At 37.9% G+C, this 20,443-nt stretch overlaps 3 protein-coding genes across 6 annotated transcripts; all 3 read left to right on the forward strand.

Moving 5' to 3' along the window:
* Positions 1-1,588: 1,588 nt before the first annotated feature.
* Positions 1,589-6,781, forward strand: LOC121193033 (complement factor H-like). Of its 4 annotated transcripts, none has more exons than XM_041055136.1 (11): positions 1,589-2,147; positions 2,255-2,446; positions 3,248-3,427; positions 3,671-3,778; positions 4,415-4,513; positions 4,622-4,714; positions 4,953-4,994; positions 5,292-5,453; positions 5,555-5,713; positions 6,536-6,561; positions 6,722-6,781. In XM_041055136.1, exons 1-11 carry the CDS (start codon positions 2,090-2,092, stop codon positions 6,734-6,736), a joined length of 1,134 nt encoding a protein of 377 aa, XP_040911070.1. In that variant the 5' UTR covers positions 1,589-2,089; the 3' UTR covers positions 6,737-6,781. The 4 variants fall into 4 exon arrangements, with proteins under 4 accessions (XP_040911070.1, XP_040911071.1, XP_040911069.1 ...); XM_041055134.1 differs by having other exon boundaries at positions 1,592-2,147; positions 3,587-3,778; XM_041055137.1 differs by lacking the exon at positions 4,622-4,714 and having other exon boundaries at positions 3,587-3,778.
* Positions 6,782-10,374: 3,593 nt separating this feature from the next.
* LOC121193054 (complement factor H-like) lies at positions 10,375-14,460 on the forward strand. The gene is made up of 7 exons (XM_041055173.1): positions 10,375-10,438; positions 10,527-10,718; positions 11,605-11,784; positions 11,927-12,118; positions 12,609-12,650; positions 12,953-13,114; positions 14,399-14,460. Exons 1-7 carry the CDS (start codon positions 10,381-10,383, stop codon positions 14,458-14,460), a joined length of 888 nt encoding a protein of 295 aa, XP_040911107.1. The 5' UTR covers positions 10,375-10,380.
* Positions 14,461-15,750: 1,290 nt separating this feature from the next.
* LOC121193034 (complement factor H-like) lies at positions 15,751-20,371 on the forward strand. Its single transcript, XM_041055139.1, has 10 exons — positions 15,751-15,918; positions 16,010-16,201; positions 16,938-17,117; positions 17,259-17,450; positions 18,079-18,156; positions 18,317-18,370; positions 18,692-18,853; positions 18,955-19,125; positions 19,955-19,980; positions 20,126-20,371. Exons 1-10 carry the CDS (start codon positions 15,861-15,863, stop codon positions 20,135-20,137), a joined length of 1,125 nt encoding a protein of 374 aa, XP_040911073.1. The 5' UTR covers positions 15,751-15,860; the 3' UTR covers positions 20,138-20,371.
* The last annotated feature ends 72 nt before the right edge of the window (positions 20,372-20,443 follow it).

A 20,443-nucleotide genomic window follows, 5' to 3' on the forward strand; every position in this document is an offset into this window, starting at 1 on the left:
CACAGCTGGAGCTCACAGATTTCTCCCCTTTCTGCTGTTCAAAGATGAGTGGAGGAAAAAAAACAACTACACTTCAGTTAACTTTGTCTAACAGCTTTTTGCTGTAAGATCAGGATGAACTTTTGCTATATGAACTTGTGCTGCAGTGGACAGTGTACCCTGTATCATGTGTTCCTTCCACAGACTTTGACAGCAAATGTAGGTTGGCCGCAAGGCTGTCGTAACAAGTCCTGACTGGGTATCCTGGCTTTAGTCTAAGTGTCGAAACCCCAGTAATTATTCTCCATTTGTTGTGGCAGATGAAGGGGATGTTTCCCAAATGAAGAGTAATGAGCTCTTTATCAGCACTGCTCAGTCCACACAGTGGCTGATTAAGTAACTGCTTCCACGGCTTCTGGCTGAATTTGAAAAAAAAAAGCAGATATGAGGAGTCTGGAGGCAGTTTTGACAAATGAAAAAGGATCAAAAGAAAATGAAAGATTTTTTTCTCAAGATTTTATGATTCGTGTTTTCTTCAGCTAAACCAGACAAATGAATTTTATTGTCTAGTGTATTTTATATGTCTGCAAAGTCTTTATTACCCACACTGGCACAAAACACTTTTTTTTGTCTACTTTCAGCTCACTTGTTTTCTGTTCAGAACAGACTGGGAATGGATGGATCGTATGAGGTGTGAGAAGACAATCTCAGACGGAGGAAGATGTAGTGCGACAAAACCCACAACGAAACCAGCAACCTCATCAAGGACCAGATTGGTAAAGCAGGCAAATACATACATAGTTCTGGAGATTGATGGTCTCGCACACAGAGGGGAGGACAAATTGCATCCAGACTTCTGTCGTCTTTCACAACATCCAACCCTTCTACCTCAGTAGGTCCAGAGATGCAGTGCTCTCTGTGGGTCAGTTACTGGTTTCTGCTGGTTTTTCATAATGATGTTCGGGAAATCTGGTGGCAGTGGAGCTCAGATTGACACAAAATGTCAAGCAATCCTGGCAGTGCCACGTAAAATGTCTGGTTTTAAGATTAAATGTGGAGTAAACCAGTAAAAGAAGCAACAAATACTGAAAATCACAAAACTTAAATGGTGAACGTAATTTTAACTGAGCTGAGTCACTGTATTAGGGGCTGACTCATTAACCTGCTGCCTGCAGCTTGATTTTTGACCATGCAGTTTATTTTCACACACAACTGTATTACCTGGATAAATATCCAGGTTATAATATCACCCACACAGGTCTAAGACTGAGTGTCCCACAAGGAAACTGTAGGGTTTTTTTTCCAAGACTCATGAATCAGATAAAGACGGATACTTTGTGATACTCAAATCTATCAATGGGATCAACATCAAGACCGATAAATTGATTAGTAGGTATTACTTATTAATAGCACCAGATCCAGATGTTTGTTTTTGAATGACAGCAATTAAAAACACTGAATTTCACCTCTGTTTTTAAAGTGCGACCTTTGGCATGATGGTGTTGTTTTGTACTTTGTAACTCTGACCTCTGGTCACAGCAGTCTGGGAAATCATTTTGAAATCCGGTCTCTAAACAAATATTGTGGGCGAAACTGTGTTAACAAACATTCGGAGAAACACCGCTGAATGCCACAATGCTTAACGGAATATGACACACGTTACAATAAACAAGATTAAAGTTGAGATTAGGCTCAAACAAAGTATGTTTTAGTTGTGATTTATTATTATTACTTTTTGAGGATTTGAGCATAAGTGTATTGTGACATACAAAAAAAAGAAAAAAAAAACTATAGACGGTGTTGATTTAATTTTTTTGTTTTGTTCTTTTAGAAGTGATCAAAGTGTTCCTCACATGGATTACTGAGAACCATATTACAATAAAAAAAAATTTTGTTTGTTTTTATTTTTTTAAACAAAGGAGGGCTTGCTGAATTTTATCAGTGTATTGGCTCTGGAGCAAGAACATGATGTCAGAGTCACAGTTACAGAAGTGTTTACTCCACATTTCTTAACTTTTTGGGGAAATGCCCTCAGCAATTATTAACTGGTTCTGATTTGAACTGGGGTCTTTGCTCTGCTTTGTCCTACGGTTTTTGAATTTCTGACAAAATGTGCACGACATGCTTTGGATTTATTCTGCTGATTTGGTTTCCAGGACTATTACATGGTAAGAACATTAAACTCTGTCCCCTACAATCATTTTAATGTGTTTAAAAAAAAAAAAAAAAAAGCATTTAGCATATTTCTTTGCTCTTTTGCTTATCTCCGTTTCAGCACAAAGTGCAGTTCAGCCTTGTCGGGCTCCCAGACTGGTTGGTGGTTATTTTGTCCCTGATGAACAAATTTATGCTCATGAAACCGAGCTGACTTATGCCTGTGATGAAGGACTTAAACCAGTTGCGGAGGGTTGGTGGGCAACCAGCACATGTCAAAATGGTAAATGGTCTCCACAACCACAATGTATAGGTAAGTGTAACCCTAACCCTAACCATAAAAAAAATATTTGTTGTTCACTAAAGCTTTTTTTTCAGTGTCTTTGTGTACCCTCACTATTGATATAATTTGTTCACATGTTCTATTCACAGTGTCTTTTCTTTTTTTTATAAGAACAAATGTTTTTTACAAACACATTTTTCTATGCATATACAACATTTCTTATGTAGATTTATTTGAAAGATTTACAAAGGTTGATTCAAAACTACAACCTTTGGTATTATTTGTGAACGTCACTTTAATCTTTTTGGCCCTAATTTGAGCCCGTAGCACTCCCAGTAGCAACTGCTCAACACTCAGCAAAACAGCTCCAAATCATGATGTTCCCTCCACCGTGCTTCACCACTGGCATGATGTTTTCATGGTGATATACAGCGCCCTCCTTATGTCATGTGTAGTGCTGCATGTTCTTCCCAAACAATTCAACCTTAGTTCCATCAGTCCTCAAAACATTTTCCCAGTGGCGCTGTGGAGTTGTCAAACAGTGTGTGAAATAGGGGGGTCTCGTTGTGAATGTTTGAATGATTAATGCAATATGCACAAATACAATACTGTGATTTGTGAGTTTACTAATTGTAACATGTAGACCTGACTATAAGATAAATTCCTACATAAATGCAGGTAACTGCAAAGGGTTCACTTCTTTTTTTTTTGTCATTACTTTTGTAAATAAAAGTCAGCAAATCAGCAAGTCTTTAAAGATATTAGTTAATTAATAACCAAAAAAAAAACTTTAAAATGTGACCAAATTAATTTGTTGCTTCTTTTTTTCAGATGAAAATGCCTGCATCCCAATAACTATCCCCAATTCAAAATACACTGAAAATGAAAATGGTTGGTATGCGCAGGGAGCCACACTAAGGACAACATGTGACAAAGGATATGAACACAAAAACCGAGATGCAACAGCCAAATGCGTAAATGGAACATGGTCTTCTGTGCCTGTTTGTGAGAGTAAGTCTGTCACATGTTCTCGTAAGCTGAAAAACTAACAGCAACCACAATATTACAAGAATATAAAGTTTGAATTCTCACCAGCTACTTCAACCAAATCGCCACTCACGGGAGAAGCTTACTTCTGCTTTTTGATGACAAATGTGCTTATTTTTACAGAAAGTAGAAGCACATGCAGTGAGCCCCCTAAAATCCCACATGCCGTAATCATTCATCGGGAATACCAGGAGGTTTTTTTTGCAGATACAGCAGTACAGTATGAATGTGAAGATGGATATACTGTAGAGGGGACACACATCAACAAATCCATCATATGCATGAGTGGAGACTGGACTGAAGCCCCACCATGCAGTAAGTGGTCAATGTGCTGAGATATGCAGTGATGAAAATACTTTAAATTATAAATGCAAAAGAGAAACAACTGACCGTAGCATGTACAGCTAGTTAGCTTAACTTTACAATGACAAGGGGCACATGCCATTGTAAACTATATCTACATTATTTCATAAGGTTACCAACCATGTACTCCATCCACTAGAAAGTCAAATGTTTGCCAAGCTCATTGGTTATACCTCATCCTTGAACCCTTATCTCCTGTAAAAGTAAAGCATATAGATAGAAAATATCATCATTAAGCCATAAATACTGCAATCAACCATTGGCAGTGTAGAAATAGGGCATAAGTACAGTACTGCTACTACTATTAAGCTAGTAGTTCACAGTGTTGATCACTATTATAGTGAGTGCAGATTCCCTGCTGCTCATCTCTTACTCTGTCACTCTCCATCTCTGCATGATTTCAGTTTGTGAAGGGGCCGCATTCAGGTTAAAACAGGGTGCTGAACCAGCAGTAGCAGATTTTGCGAAATATCTGTTCTATCAAATGTCTCTCTACACAACCCTGTGTCCTGTAGGTTATATCGCTGTGCAACTAAACTGCTACAGCATACAGCATACCATATGTCTGCTTAATGTTTTTCCACTCAGTTATAGAAACAGGACCAGGTGCTGGTGGTGGTTCTGCAGAGGTGGGAACAAGTGATAGAGACACATCTACTGGCCGTGGAACGCAACCTGGGGGTGGAGGTAGGTTATTGATCTGTATTAAATATGGATTAGTATATCCATTTATAAAATCTTTCTAAAGAATATGTATGTACTCTATATCTGATGTCTTTTCCCTTTTCCACTTAGTCAGAAGACCAGGTGCTGGTGGTGGTTCAGCAGAAGTGGGAACAGGTAGTAGAGACACATCTACTGGCCGTGGGACGCAACCTGGGGCTGGAGGTGGGTTACGGACCTTTCTGCCACTGTTAACAAAATACAATTTTTAACAGTAGATTTTATTCTTTCATTTAAAGTTACATGTACTTTACTATTTACGGTTTTTCATTTTCAAAAGGCTTAACTGGAAATTTCTTTAGACATTGAATCAGACAGAAACTGACGTCAAAGAACATCCCAAAGTGAAACTGGTGTGTGTCCTGTTCTGTTTATGTAGCTTTATTTCCTCTGTATTTTACAGGATCCTCTACCAGCTCTGGCAGTGGACCTTCATTCATTACAAGTAAATCATTCAGATGCTTCTTTTACAAGACATATATCAGACATGGTTTACGTGTTTACTTGGTGGAGCCATTCAAACATTTCTTCACTGGCTGACCATTTACTGTACTCAAAAATAATCTCAATCAGTCCAGTACAGTAAGTGGTTTGGGGATGACTTGGGTCAAAATCTTCATATCAAGCTCATCATATCAAATCTTTGCTATTAATTTTATTACAGTAACTTATGTTGTTGCTGCTGTGATCACGTTTTCATTGACATGCTTTGAGTTTTAAACAACCTCTTGTTTCATTTCAGTCGACAACTGTGGGACATACCCAACTGTTCCAAATGGTGTTGTTGTGCAAGAGGATCGAATGTATTTAAAATACAAATGTAATTCTTTTTACACACAAGTCGGTTTAGACACCGTGGTGTGTCAAAGCGATGGCACTTGGTCACAACCACCCACCTGCAAAGGTACAAACACATCAGTACGACTTTACTTTTCAAACGCCTGTCAACTATGGTCTAAATGATTAACCAAAAGTTTTTGTTTTGTTTTTGTTCATTTTGTGCAGAGGCATTCTGTGTCATGAGCCCTGGTCGTTATGACACTGGTTTAACATTACACACATCTGAATATATAAAGGAAGGAGAGACAAAGAATCTTCAGTGTATTTGGCGGGATTATACACTGGCTGTTCAATGCAGTAATGGAAAAATAACTCGTACCAGATGTAAGTATGTATGTAAGCTCTTTGTGTTTTAGCTTGTCACAATGCTTTTAGCCTCAGCCTTTTTATTTTTAGCTAACACACATGAATATTAACTCTCCAGGATCTGAGTACACAGTAGGTAAGAGAGTTTCAAGAATAATAATGAAGGAAGAAATAAATATATACAACATTAGGCAGCTGAAATTTCAGTATTTAAAAGATGAGCTGAGCATTATTCTGTGTTTTTCTTCTTGTCAACAAATCCCATGAAAAGAACATGTTGCTTTGTCAGGGGCACTGTGGTTTATTTTAAGTCAGTCTCACCTACACTTTTCTCTCTGAAACTATTTCTGAAACTAGTTTTCTTTATGTGTGAAGACAAAGTCGGCAACAAATGAAATATGCGATTGAAAGTTAATTTTCAGGCAACTGTCAATAGTTAGAAATGTTTCTATACATTCATGAGTGAATTTCAGTCTTCAGAGACATCTTCAGTTCACATCTTCTCAGGCGAGAATGTGGTAGGTGATCAATTTGTTCCAAATATGAAAGATCCCCACACTAAATCCAGTTGCCCCCACAAGTCCACGATGGCTGGTTTATGACTAATAAAATACCTCAGAGCACCAATAAAAACCTATATCGACAAAATATTTTCATGTCACGGTGGGAAAAGATATAGATCAGTAGTTGCCCCTGTTCTTTAAGAACACAACAGATTTTCTACTGTAGGTGGAGACAAGCAGAAATTTAGTGACTCAGACAACAATAACAAAAGTTTGTGTGAATTTAACTGCTTCCTGAAATATTCACTGCTCTACTGCTTTTATTGGATTTTTATAGGTTGTCATTATTCTGACCATCAAAGGGTAAGTGTTGCTCTGGGATTTATTTTCAACAATCTACATTATTATTAAATTGTTTTGTGTCTTTAATGTTGGACAACACTTTGTTTAAACTTTATTTTACACTGCAGTTTTATATGAATTAACTGTTAATATTATTTCCTGTTGTCTGTGTTGTAACCAGAGAGTTTGTAACTAAAGGGAATGACTGCTGCCTGGTGGATCACTCACCACTGACTGACAACAAAACCAAATTGGAAACTTTTGAAATGGCTCCACCAGAAAACAGCTACACTCAGAAAAAAACAATGTCACATTTCTTTTAGATTTTTTTTAACTAGTTCTTTTTCATTTTGATCTGAAATACATACTCACAATGTTGGATCTGGATGTTCTTCATCAGTCAGCTTATGTCTTTATGACTGGAGCTCTAAATGCAGCAATGGCATGGTCAGTCCTTTGAATGCATAAATAAAGCTTGTATGGCCTACAAATACATTTCAAACACTGTTTACAGCTTGTTACCACTGTGTTTTGAACCAAATGCTAACATCAACATGCTAACATGCTCACCATGTTATGGTGATAACATGACACAATGATAATGATGATGTTAATCAGGTATAATCTTTATCATGTTCACCATCTTACTTTAGCATGTTAGCATGCTAATATGGTTATGAGCACCAAGCAGTACATTTGGGGCTCATGAGAAGGTCACTCAGTTTGCAAGTAGTTATAAACAAAACTTGTTGCACAAATGAATTCAATTCAATTCAATTCAATTTTCTTTATATAGCGCCAAATCATAACAGAAGTTAACTTCTCAAGGCACATTCCATATAGAGCAGGCCTAGACTGTACTTTTTATATTATCTACAGGAACCCAACATTTGCCCCAACAGCAAGCACTTGGTGATGGCGGCAAGGAAAAACTCCCTTTTAACAGAGAGAAACATTGAACAGAACCTGTTAAATGATGATGAAATGATGTACCAAATTTCATGGCAATCCATCTACTGTTTGTCGGGATATTTCAATCTGGACCAAAGCTGTGGACCAACTGACTGATTAATATCGGTTATAATGGCTCATTACAGAGGTTTATGCAGGCTTACACTGGTTAAACAGGTGCAATGTTTTATTCTGCTTATTGTATTGTTGTTTTATTTGTAACTAAAAATGGGATTCCATAAAACCATCTGCATTACACATGAAAAGTGTAGTCATTACTGAACTTCAAAAATGGGAATTCAGCTTTGATTGAGACATAATTTCATCTTGGCAAAATATTTATATTTTATTTCCCTTTAAGTTCCTCCATGTAAGTTCCCCTCCAGGCATTTTTAAAATCCTCTGCTTTGTAAGATAATGTTTTGCTGTAAATTATGTTTCTACTACAAGCTCAATTAACTAGTTAAACGTTCTCAAAATGCCATCTACTCTTTCCCTCCATTAAAACATCTATAATCTGTGACTATTTCTGAACTACAATTCTCTATGAAGTTGCCATTATAGATTTCTCATAAAATGAGAGTGACCAAGTTGATTGACATAAAAGACACAAGATAATATTTGTTTTGTCAACATGAGATTCTTATCTTTGAGAATGCAACAAATTCAGTCGCAGATGTAAGTGACGCAAAACAGGTATTAACTCTGAGCAGTTAGAATACCATCACTTCTAAGTGTCTCATTGAGTCTTATTCATGTAATGGTAGAGTATCCATGTAGATCTGGGTCTATTGAAGGCAACTGTTGTTCTCAGAAGCAACTGTAACAGGCCTGTATCATCACCTTCACACTAATTGGTACTGGTTTTGAGTGACTTTGGGTGTGGGTGTGCGTGTGCGCGCACGCGTGCGTGTGTGCCGATGTGGAGGCTGTGTGTACATGTGTTCTGAATGTATACAGACGTGTTACTCGTGTCGAGAATTTTTTTTCAAGCCAGAATGCATCTGTGAATGCATATGTGTATGTATGTTTATGTGTGTGTGTGTGTACTTGTATGACAGTGTGAGGACCGGTTTGAATTTCAAACCATTTTGGGAAAGTGAAGACATTTTGCCCGGCCCTCATTTTCTAACAAGCCTTAAAATGGCTGTTTAAGGGTTAAGAATTGTTTTTTGGGTTAGGGTTATGCATTCAGTTTTGATGGTTAAGATTAGGGTAAGGGGCTTGAGAATGCATTATGTTGAGGAGTGTCCTCACAACTAATTTAGTATGTAAGACAAGTGTGTGTGTGTGTGTGTGTGTGTGTGTGTGTGTGTGTGTGTGTGTGTGTGTGTGTGTGTGTGTGTGTGTGTGTGTGTGTGTGTGTGTGTGTGTGTGTGTGTGTGTGTGTGAGAGAGAGAGAGAGAGGCAGACAGACAGACAGAGTGAGAGGGACTTCATATTTGCTATGAGCCCCTGGCTGTGATTCAGGTGCTGATTGAAGGCAAGTGTGTCTGGATGTGCCTCCACACTGTGGTCTACTTGTGCCACATGCAGCAAACGCTGCTGGTTCTCATTTTTCTGTGTTTCTCTGTGCGCAGACCAGCATAGCCAGCCTAGACCATGGTTACCACTCAGAGAAGACTGCCATCAAGTGATGTTTAGAAGTTGTCAGTGGAGTGTAAGGCAGCAACCAACCTACAGTGCAGCTGAGCTTTGGCCTTGGACTGTTACTAGTCTCCCCCTCTCTTGCAAGTAGGATATACTATTTTCCCCTCCTTTCTTGATAATTGAGAGTATTGCCACAGGTTTAGAGGTTTTCCTATTGATTTTAGAGCATTTATATGAAATATGCTACTGAAACTGGTTGGTCAAATCAAGAATCTGATGTAAGAATCTGCTTCAAAGGTTGTGTTACTGTGTTACACATCCTTTGGCCAAAAATGTGTTTTTAGAAATCGTTCATCCAAAAGTGCTGAAGACCCAGATGGATAAATAATTAAATCAGGGGCATAAAACCGACCTCTGATCACAACAGTCCATTTTGAAATTTGAACTCTAAATAATCAAAACTGGGCGGCACGGTGGTGCACTGTCGCCTCACAGCAGGAGGCTTCCAGGTTCGAACCCCGGTCTCGACCATTCTGTGTGGAGTTTGCATGTTCTCCCTGTGCCTGCGTGGGTTCTCTCCGGGTACTCCGGCTTCCTCCAATAATACCAAAAACATGCATGGGATAGGTGAATTCTACTCTAAATTGCCCCTAGGTGTGAATGTGTGCGTGTGTGATTGTCTTTGCGTGTCAGCCCTGCAATTGACTGGCGACCAGTCCAGGGTGTACCCTGCCTCTTGCCCATAAGCAGCTGGGATAGGCTCCAGTTCCCCCGCGACCCTGAGGATTAAGTAGAAAATGAAAATAATCAAAACTTTTTTTGTTGAGAGAGTTAAGCAAATGATCTGTAGATGGTCTAGTAGCCCTACTCTAGGGACAAATTAATCATTATCACAGGCCTTTCCCAAACAAGTTCACAAATGTCAGATTTGTCCTTGAAGTATGATAATGAACAGTATTATCCAAGGTCAATAAGCAATATTAAACACAAAACAGATGTTTTTTAGGAACTTCATTTAAATGAGATGCTTTAAAAAAAATGACTGATCAGAAATTTTCTATTTGTATCAATAAACTGTGTAACGCCTATGTTCCTATGTTTTGTGCATGTTTTGTGTGTATTCTGTATTTGCCCTTTGCTTTGGCGCCAGGCCATACTTGAGGGTTTACTTGTGTTTTGTTTTTTTTTTTGGGGGGGGGGGGGGGGGGGGGGGGGGGGGTTAAATATTACTGAACTACTTCTGATCTGGACTAGGGTCTTTGCTCTGTTCTGTCACTGAATGATTCAATTCCTGACAGAATGTGCATCAGATGTTTTGGATTTGTTCTCCTGATTTGGTTTCCTGGTGTGCTACATGGTGAGAACATCAAATACTTTCACATACAACCATTTCATTTTGTCAAAAGCACAGTTACTGTCCAGTAATCTTACTTGTTGTATTTTAGCACAAAGTGCAACACAGTCCTGCAGTGCTCCCAGACTGGATGGTGGTTTCTTTGCCCCAAAACAGGATACGTACACTCATGAAACAAGGCTGGCCTATACCTGCAATGAAGGACGTAAACCAGTAGTGAGGGGTTGGTGGGCCACAATCAAATGTGAAAATGGCATATGGTCTCATCAGCCACAGTGTATAGGTAAGTGTTGCATAAATACATCTACTGTTTTCTTTGTTTGGCCATGCTAGCTACATAGCTCTGTAGAACACAACACGATCCGCAACATCTTCCCATTGACCCACAACTCTTCAGCTGCTGAAATACTGAAAGACTAAAATATCTCAACAATTCGTATGTGTATTGCTGCCACGTTAGAAAAAAAAATAGATCAAAGTATTGTTATAACAAAAAACACAAAAAAAACTTGTAAAATACGTATAGAGAGTAAATAAATTGTGGCACATGACTCATTTTCTCAATTTGATGAAGTTCTACTCCATGCTTGGTGGCATTGCTATTAGACTATGCTGTTTCTGAACATGGTGGATTATATTGTGAGTAGGCCCATCAAAAAACCTATTAAGTTTGTCCGAACCCTCTCTGTGTACCTATCCTTCAGGGTGCGCATGAGAGCGTGCTGACGCCTACACATATACACTGTTGCCCTTAAAGTAGGAATAAAATATATTTTACCTCTTCTCATGAAATGATTGTGACATGATTTATTCTTGATACATAAAGTGTATATCTTCTCAAAACTTTATTGATCAGTCCCTTCCAGTGTGATGACTGATGTGTATGAATAGGAATAAAAAGAGGAATGTGTCTGAAAACAAAATTAGTAACAAAATTATTCCAGCTTTATGGGCAACAGTTTATTATTACAGGAAACCCAGCTTGGATGCAGCTGGTGTAGCTTTTATCCATGGAGGCATCCATGCCCCTCCAGCTGATCAACGAGAAATAATACTACTTCCAGAGCCTTGGACTTCTTATTTAGTGTACACATACGTATCATAAAGAATGTCATTAGAAGTATGAAAATGCTGTCAAACTGTAGTGTTGTTTTCTCTTTGTTTCTCAGATGAAACAGCCTGCATCCCACCAACTATCCCCAATGCAAATTATATAAAAAACTCAAAAGGTTGGTATGAGGATGGGCACACATTAAGGATAACATGTAACAAAGGATATGAACACAAAGATGGGGTCACAACAGCCTCATGCATTAATGGAAAATGGCCTTCTGTGCCCATCTGTGAGAGTAAGTGTGTCAGATGTTCTATATTTGTTGGCTGTGGAGAGAAATAACAAGAACAATTCCAGTTTAAATGTTTTAGCTTTGTCTGTTGGCACATGAGCATTTTTACTTACTGATGATTTGATTTGTTATTTGTTATTTACAGAAGATCTCTTTCTATGCAGTGAGCCCCCTAAACTCCCCCATGCTATAATAATTAATCAGGGATACCAGGAGGTGTTTGCTGCAGATACAGAAGCTCAGTATGAATGCGAGGATGGATATACTGCAGAGGGAGCACACACCAAGAAATCCATCTTTTGCATAAATGGAAACTGGACCGAAGGCCCAACATGTAGTAAGTGGACAATGTGCTGAGAAATGAAGTGATGAAATACATTTGTTCTGAGAAATCATACTTTATGTCTTCCTTGCATTTCCGTGACAGGTGTTATGCTGGTTGCTGATCATCAAGTGAAAAAATGAGCCTGTCAACCATGTTATATTTTACAAAAGTAAAACTGCCTTGCTGTAGCTGCCCAGATAGCAGCTGATTCTGGGCCGAGTACATGTGTACATTAAGGAAATGACACAACTTAATATCAATATTAAATTTGAGTTTAACATTCAGTTAAACTCAAATTAATATAATCTTTAACAGCAGATTTATTCTTTCATTTAAAGTTACATGTACTTTAGTATTTACAGTTTTTAATTTTCAAAAGGCTTAACTGGAAATTTCTTTAGACATCGAGTCAGACAGAAACTGACGTCAAAGAACATCCCAAAGTGAAACTGGTGTGTGTCCTGTTCTGTTTATGTAGCTTTATTTCCTCTGTATCTTATAGGATCCTCTACCAGCTCTGGCAGTGGACCTTCATTCATAACAAGTAAATCACTGAGATTCACTGCCTCTCTTACAAGACACATATTGGACATGGTTTACGTGTTTACTTGGTGGAGCCATTCAAACATTTCTTCACTGGCTGACCATTTACTGTACTCAAAAGTAATCTCAATCAGTCCAGTACAGTAAATGGTTTGGGGATGACTTGGGTCAAAATCTTCATATCAAGTTCATCATATCAAATCTTTGCTATTAATTTTATTACAGTAACTTATGTTGTTGCTGCTGTGATCACGTTTTCATTGACATACTTTGAGTTTTAAACAACCTCTTGTTTCATTTCAGTCGACAACTGTGGGACATACCCAACTGTTCCAAATGGTGTTGTTGTGCAAGAGGATCGAATGTATTTAAAATACGAATGTAATTCTTTTTACACACAAGTCGGTTTAGACACCGTGGTGTGTCAAAGCGATGGCACTTGGTCACAAGCACCCGTCTGCAAAGGTACAAACACATCAGTACGACTTTACTTTTCAAACGCCTGTCAACTATGGTCTAAATGATTAACCAAAAGTTTTTTGTTTTGTTTTTGTTCATTTTGTGCAGAGGCATTCTGTGTCATGAGCCCTGGTCGTTATGACACTGGCTTAACATTACACACATCTGAATATATAAAGGAAGGAGAGACAAAGTATCTTCAGTGTATTTGGCGGGATTATACACTGGCTGTTCAATGCAGTAATGGAAAAATAACTCGTACCAGATGTAAGTATGTATGTAAGCTCTTTGTGTTTTAGCTTGTCACAATGCTTTTAGCCTCAGCCTTTTTATTTTTAGCTAACACACATGAATATTAACTCTCCAGGATCTGAGTACACAGTAGGTAAGAGGGTTTCAAGAAGAATAATGAAGGAATAAAAAATGAAAAATAAATGTATACATTAGGCAGCTGAAATTTCAGTATTTAAAAGATGAGCTGAGCATTAGTCTGTGTTTTTCTTCTTGTCAGCAAATCCCATGAAAAGAACATGTTGCTTTGTCAGGGGCACTGTGGTTTATTTTAAGTCCGTCTCACCTACACTTTTCTCTCTGAAACTATTTCTGGAACTAGTTTTCTTTATGTGTGAAGACAAAGTCGGCAACAAATTAAATGTGTGATTGAAAGTTAATTTTCAGGCAACTGTCAATAGTTAGAGATGTTTCTATACATTCATGAGTGAATTTCAGTCTTCAGAGACGTCTTCAGTCCACATCTTCTCAGATGAGAATGTGGTAGGTGATCAATTTGTTCCAAATATGAAAGATCCCCACACTAAATCCAGTTGCCCCCACAAGTCCATGATGGCTGGTTTATGACTAATAAAATACCTCAGAGCACCAATAAAAACCTATATCGACAAAATATTTTCATGTCACGGTGGGGAAAGATATAGATCAGTAGTTGCCCCTGTTCTTTAAGAACACAACAGATTTTCTACTGTAGGTGGAGACAAGCAGAAATTTACCCTAACCCTAACTCAGACAAAAATAACAAAAGTTTGTGTGAATTTAACTGCTTCCTGAAATATTCACTGCTCTACTGCTTTTATTGGATTTTTATAGGTTGTCATTATTCTGACCATCAAAGGGTAAGTGTTGCTGTGGGATTTATTTTCAACAATCTATATTATTATTAAATTGTTTTGTGTCTTTAACGTTGGATAACACTTTGTTTAAACTTTATTTTACACTGCAGTTTTATATGAATTAACTGTTAATATTATTTCCTATTGTCCGTGTTGTAACCAGAGATCTTGCCCAGTAATTTCACCAAGGGAATGACTGCTGCCTGGTGGATCACTCACCACTGACTGACAACAAAACCAAATTGGAAACTTTTGAAATGGCTCCACCAGAAAACAGCTACACTCAGAAAAAAACAATGTCACATTTCTATTAGATTTTTTTTTTAACTAGTTCTTTTTCATTTTGATCTGAAATACATACTCACAATGTTGGATCTGGATGTTCTTCATCAGTCAGCTAATGTCTTTATGACTGGAGCTCTAAATGCAGCAATGGCATGGTCAGTCCTTTGAATACATAAATAAAGCTTGTATGGTCCTACAGTAGTCTGAACAAAAATGTTCACTATTCATCATTTCAACAGTAACCTTTGTATTATTTTGTCTACACATTGTGTACAACAGCCCTTCCTCTAAATATGGATATATCAGTAAGTATCGGTTCTTTTTGTGTTAATATACTTGACACCACATCACTGCAACATCTGCAGACAGAAATAGTCAGCGTCACCTAAAAATAAAAAGCAGTCCATCCCATGGAGCAACAGACCTTTTTCAGACATATTAACTTGTTGTAGCAGGAAAAGCACAGGTGTGCTATTCAGGTATCAGTGACAGTGTGACAGTGAGCCAATATGAACAAAACCAGGACCCTGAAACTGAAGTACCTACATGGAATTCAGCCATCAATCATTTTTATAATTTACCCTAATGAGAAAAGCGTATGTCTTCTGTGATGATGCAGAGCACATGAGGATCCAGCAGATGGTAATCAAAGTCTGAGCTAGAACTCAAAGACAAACTGGAAGACCACAAAGTAAATATCCCATGAGTTAATGATCCCATGTGAACTAATATGGAACACAACGGTGTGCCTGTTTTTGCTTGGTGATTAAATCTTTACAGCATTCCACCTCTGTTTCTAAAGCCTGTCCTTTGACGTGAATGCTCATCTCTCAGTCCAGGAAATCAATTTGAAATGCGGACTGTAAAGAATGTCATAGATTTTTGTAGAAAGCATTGTCTGAGGGACAAATGAATCACTGTAGGCATTTCTTAAACAAATAAACAACAAACGTGAAATAACAAGAGCAGCTTTTTCATGAATTCTTGAATCAACCCTCCTCTTAGATATGTTCATGGTGCAGTGTGTACCAAAAATAAAAAGATTGAAAAACAAAGTCAAAATCTGACAGCAAATGAGGCAACAGCTGTACATAATACTGGCCTGTGAACCTCATGTCAGCAAGACACTTTTGCACACAGTGACTCATCTGACAAGAGTACATGGAGCATATTAGTATATTTGTGTTGGCTTCTGCAACAGCATAATGACAGTAACTCAGCTTGATGTTTACTATTTCTTAACTTATCAGCTCTTTGTGGAAACACCCTCAACAATTATTAACTGGTCCTAAGAGAGGATCTTCTCTTTGCTTTGTCGTAGTGATTTAATTCTTGACAAAATGAGTGCGAGGTATCTTGGATTTATTCTCCTAGTTGGGTTTCCTGGCATGCTGCATGGTAAGAACATTCAATTCTGTCAGTTAGAAACAGTTAGAGACTTTGTTAAATAAATGTTTAGCATGTACTTTTGTTCACCATTGTATTTCAGCACAAAGTGCAGCTCAGCCTTGTCGGGCTCCCAGACTGGTTGGTGGTTATTTTGTCCCTGATCAACAAACTTATGCTCATGAAACCAAGCTGACTTATGCCTGTGATGAAGGACTTAAACCAGCTGTGGAGGGTTGGTGGGCAACCAGCACATGTCAAAATGGCAAATGGTCTCCACAACCACAATGTATAGGTACGTGTTTCATAAATATCTCCAATGAATTTGTTTGAAGGTGATTTGAAACCTTTAAATTCACTGTAGTCACTATGGTTTTGTGTATTTTCCTAAGAAATGCTATCATTAATGATCTTAGTACATGAAAGATCAACTGAAAATAGGAGGACAGATTCACTGGGGACAATGACATCAGGCTAGTTCAACAATTAAACAGGAACAGCATAAAAATGGCATTTCACATTCCTGCGAGATAATGCTCCTGCTTTTGGATGCAGCTTTCTCACAGAGGTCTGTAAATCCAGTATCTAAATGTAAAATATATGCCTGAAATAAGATGCTAACACAAAATTAAAGTGTCTTATTGTCTTTTGACCTTTGGATTTTTTAAGTACTTTCACTAAACTCTTGAAAAATGCCAATTAAACCTCTTGCTACTCCTGTAACAAATGATTTTAAACTTCAAATATTAAACATCTTCCAGAAGTAACCACATTCCTCATTACCTTTAAAAAGTAAGTCATTTGGTGCTTTAACTTTCTGTTAAAAGTTATGGATAGTATACAAGTTCTGAACAGGTGATACAAACCTGAGGTTCAGGACCCACACAAGGGGTCAAGGGGTTAAAAAAAAAAAAAAAAAAGGTCGAAAGTAGATATTACTTTGTATTTCCAAAGTATTAATATTACACATTCATAAAAGTAATTTTGCAAATCTGAAAATGTTGACTGGGGTTTTGTTGTTTTTTCCTCAGATGAAAATGCCTGCCTTCCACCAGCTATCCCCAATGCAAAATACACTGAAAACACAAATGGTTGGTACGAGCAGGGAGCCAAACTAAGGACAACATGTGACACAGGATATGAACACAAAGACTGGGACGCAACAGCCGAATGTATAAATGGAACATGGTTATCTTTACCCATCTGTGAGAGTAAGTTTGTCAGATGTGTTAGGAAAAACAAAACAAAGCACAGAAACTGTGTCTTAAACCAATGTCACCAACTACAAAAATCAAGTAGTTATCCATTTGGACCTTTTCCTGCTCATTCATGATTTATTTTCTTCTTTACAGAAAGTATCAGCACATGCAGTGAGCCCCCTAAAGTCCCCCACGCTGTAATCACTAATATGGGATACCAGGACGTGTTTGTCGTAGATTCGAAAGTGCAGTATTTGTGTGAAGATGGATATACTACAGACGGAACACACACTAATAAATCCGTCTTTTGTTTGAGAGGACACTGGGCTGAAGTCCCAACGTGCAGTAAGTGGATAATATCCTGAGATATGATGAAAATACTTTTTATGAATTGACATTAAAGTTGCCATAACCAATATTTGTATATTGGCAACACATCACAAGACACTAAAAAAGTGTCAGCTTTTTCTATTTTCTGTTGACATTCAGTATTACTCACTAAAAAGCCTACTTTGCAAAAAAAGTTTGAACCCTTCGTGGTTTACAACCATGTTTACCTGCTAACACTTTTGTTCTTCACTGCCTTTGTTAGCGTATTGCTTTTGTTTCTTGGTTCATTACCACCATCTGCAGAATAATGTGAAACCATTGGCAGGAATGTGTATGGCAACACCCATGCGCACGTGCGTGTGTCTACAGTGGTAATAGTGGTTAACCATTTTGGTTCACTCTCACCGAGATCACACGCCTGTCTCACAACGAAAAAGCTCTGCTAAACCACTGTGAGTGTCCTGCCCTGCACCAAACTTTAGCATTTAGCTAATGATAAAGGTAAATAACAAAAACCAAAGGACCTAAAAACAAAGAATAAATATTGGACTTCATTTTTTTTTCTCTCAGGCAGAGGAACAGGACCAGAGGAATCTCCCCAGAGAATATGTATACATTGTGTTTGTTTTTTTTTTCCACCTAGGCCCCCGATCAGATACTGGACATGGTGGATCTCCAGTAGGAGGAACAGGTGGCAGTGGGACACAGCCTGTGGATGGAGGTAGGTTTTGATTGTGATTTCCTTCATCAAAAACAACCACAACATTTTCAAACTTTAGGAAGCATGACCGGAAAAAATGTAACATAAAATAAAACATAAAATATCTCACTGTGATAACTAACTAGCAACTAATAACTACTGTGTACATTGTATCTTACAGGATCTTCTAGCAGCTCTGGATCAGATGAAAGAGAAATTACTCATATCACACCAAGTAAATAAATACATTCATTTCTCCTTTTGTATTGCATGTACTGGATGACATATCAACCAATCAGGGCCTTTTACTGGGTGATTTGGGGGAAACAAAGAAACACGAAATGTTATATATCAATTGTTACTATCTGTCTATCTTCATCACTTCATTAAAAAGAAGAATCTGTAGCTATGGTTCTTATCAGTTACCTTACTGAGTCCATCAGTGAGGCAGCTGGTAAAAGGCTGAGGAAATCAAAATGTGGGGTAAAGTTTTAAGTTGATAAACTTTGCTCCCACAGTTTGACATATTTGTACCTTTTTCTTTTTTCTATTTCAGTCATCAACTGTGGAAGACGCCCCGTCATCTCAAATGGTGATGTTGTGGATACTGGTGAAATGTTCTTGAAATACCGGTGCAACAGCTTTTACACACGAGTGGGTCCAGACACGGTGGTGTGTTACAGCAATGGTAAATGGTCAGAAGTACCCACCTGCAAAGGTATGAGCCAATCAGCCCTACAAACTCTTATTTCAGTGGTCTGTCAGTGAGGTTGGCTGAGAAAAAAAAAAAGTTAACATGCTGTTGTTCCTCTTGTGCAGTTGCCTACTGTTCTGTGGACACTGATCGATATCGTGATTTGGAATCTGTTGGAGTTAAATATATAAAAGACGGTGAGAAGGTGAATTTGAAATGTGAGGATCTGGAGAGCTGGTGGACAGGTCATTATTCAGTGGCCCGGTGCACTAATGGAAGAATTACGTTCAGCAGATGTAAGTATGACTTTAAGCTCATTATATTATCACGCCATTAACAGAAATACAGACGGATCACAGATATTTCTGGTGTTGTTTTCTCTGCCAGATGGTTTCATAGACAGTGTGATCCTTATAGACAGGCCAAATAAAGAATTTGTTCCCAGGCTCAGCTCTGTTGTTGATCACCCTGAGCCTTAAAGGAACTGTTTGACATTTTGGGAAATGTAGATGAGAAGATTCACACCATTCTTGTGTATGTATGCTAAATCTGTTGCTACAGCCAGTAGCCAATTAGCTTAGCTGGGTTTGCCCAAAGAAAATGCACCTACCAGCACATCTTACACTCACTACTTATCAGTTTTATATATTTCTTTAAACTATATGAAAACGAAGTGTAAAATAACAACTTGAAGTTATATAGTGACTTATGAGTTGGATTGTTCTTGGCTGGGACTCTCTGATGGTTGCCTGGCAACCTCAAGGAGCAGACAAGACTCCTTCACAACTAAACAATAATTCATTCTGTGCCATACAAAAATCTACTGCTGTTTTTCTATAATTTATCCCAACTTTATGGGCAACAGTGTACATGGCAATGAATATATAAATGGCAGAACATAATGCAAAAAACTAAATAATAATACCAATCAAGCAGCTTAAACTGCCAGAACCAGGCCCAGCAAGTTCGAGAGTAAGACTGAACTGTAGATCAGTTACAAAGACTTAAAAGTAACAAAGAACCAGCATCATACACAGTGTTTTAAATTGTGCCTATTTTTCCTCTTTAGTTAATTCAGTTAACAAAACAATATTCACTACTCTGCTTCTTTATGATTATTTTTAGGTTGTAGCTGGGTGACAATAAAGTTGGTGAGTGTTAATCCTGTCTGAATACAACGGTTTAATTTTTATATGCATTTATGATCATGCACTCATATTGTTTTTTATTAGGTTTTATTAGAATTATTTATTGTCTGTAATTGTAATATTTATTGTCTGTGGGTCTTGTGACCAGAACCGATGCTGAGGCTGAGGCTGTATCACCAAGGGGGAGAGACTGCTGCCACTGACTGAAAACAAATGTCAGCCTGGAAACTTAATGTTACAATTCTGATGTTACACACTGTGTTGGGTTTTTCAAAAACCATTTCAGGTTTCTCATTTTGATTTATGAATTACTACATAATGTGAGTAAATTGTCTGTATGCTCAAAGTCTCAAAGTGATGGACTGGCCTGAATAAAACCTGAACTGGAATTTCAGCACTGGTCTTCCTAGAACTGTGTTTACAGAGTTTTCATGTCATCAAAAAATAAATATATTAATTTTAAAAA

The sequence above is a fragment of the Toxotes jaculatrix genome, chromosome 14, assembly GCF_017976425.1.
Source record: "Toxotes jaculatrix isolate fToxJac2 chromosome 14, fToxJac2.pri, whole genome shotgun sequence".
Lineage (NCBI taxonomy): Eukaryota > Metazoa > Chordata > Actinopteri > Toxotidae > Toxotes > Toxotes jaculatrix.

Excerpts from the sequence above, each read along its gene's own strand:
- LOC121193054 (XM_041055173.1), top strand. The coding sequence starts at position 10,381 with ATGTGCATCAGATGTTTTGGATTTGTTCTCCTGATTTGGTTTCCTGGT. Across the intron at positions 10,719-11,604 it reads TCATCAGCCACAGTGTATAG|ATGAAACAGCCTGCATCCCA; the intron begins GTAAGTGTTGCA and ends TTTGTTTCTCAG. Across the intron at positions 13,115-14,398 it reads ACAAGCACCCGTCTGCAAAG|AGATCTTGCCCAGTAATTTC; the intron begins GTACAAACACAT and ends TGTTGTAACCAG.
- LOC121193033 (XM_041055134.1), top strand. The coding sequence starts at position 2,090 with ATGTGCACGACATGCTTTGGATTTATTCTGCTGATTTGGTTTCCAGGA. Across the intron at positions 4,715-4,952 it reads GACGCAACCTGGGGCTGGAG|GATCCTCTACCAGCTCTGGC; the intron begins GTGGGTTACGGA and ends TGTATTTTACAG. Across the intron at positions 5,454-5,554 it reads ACAACCACCCACCTGCAAAG|AGGCATTCTGTGTCATGAGC; the intron begins GTACAAACACAT and ends CATTTTGTGCAG.
- LOC121193034 (XM_041055139.1), top strand. The coding sequence starts at position 15,861 with ATGAGTGCGAGGTATCTTGGATTTATTCTCCTAGTTGGGTTTCCTGGC. Across the intron at positions 17,118-17,258 it reads ATCTTTACCCATCTGTGAGA|AAAGTATCAGCACATGCAGT; the intron begins GTAAGTTTGTCA and ends TCTTCTTTACAG. Across the intron at positions 18,854-18,954 it reads AGAAGTACCCACCTGCAAAG|TTGCCTACTGTTCTGTGGAC; the intron begins GTATGAGCCAAT and ends CCTCTTGTGCAG.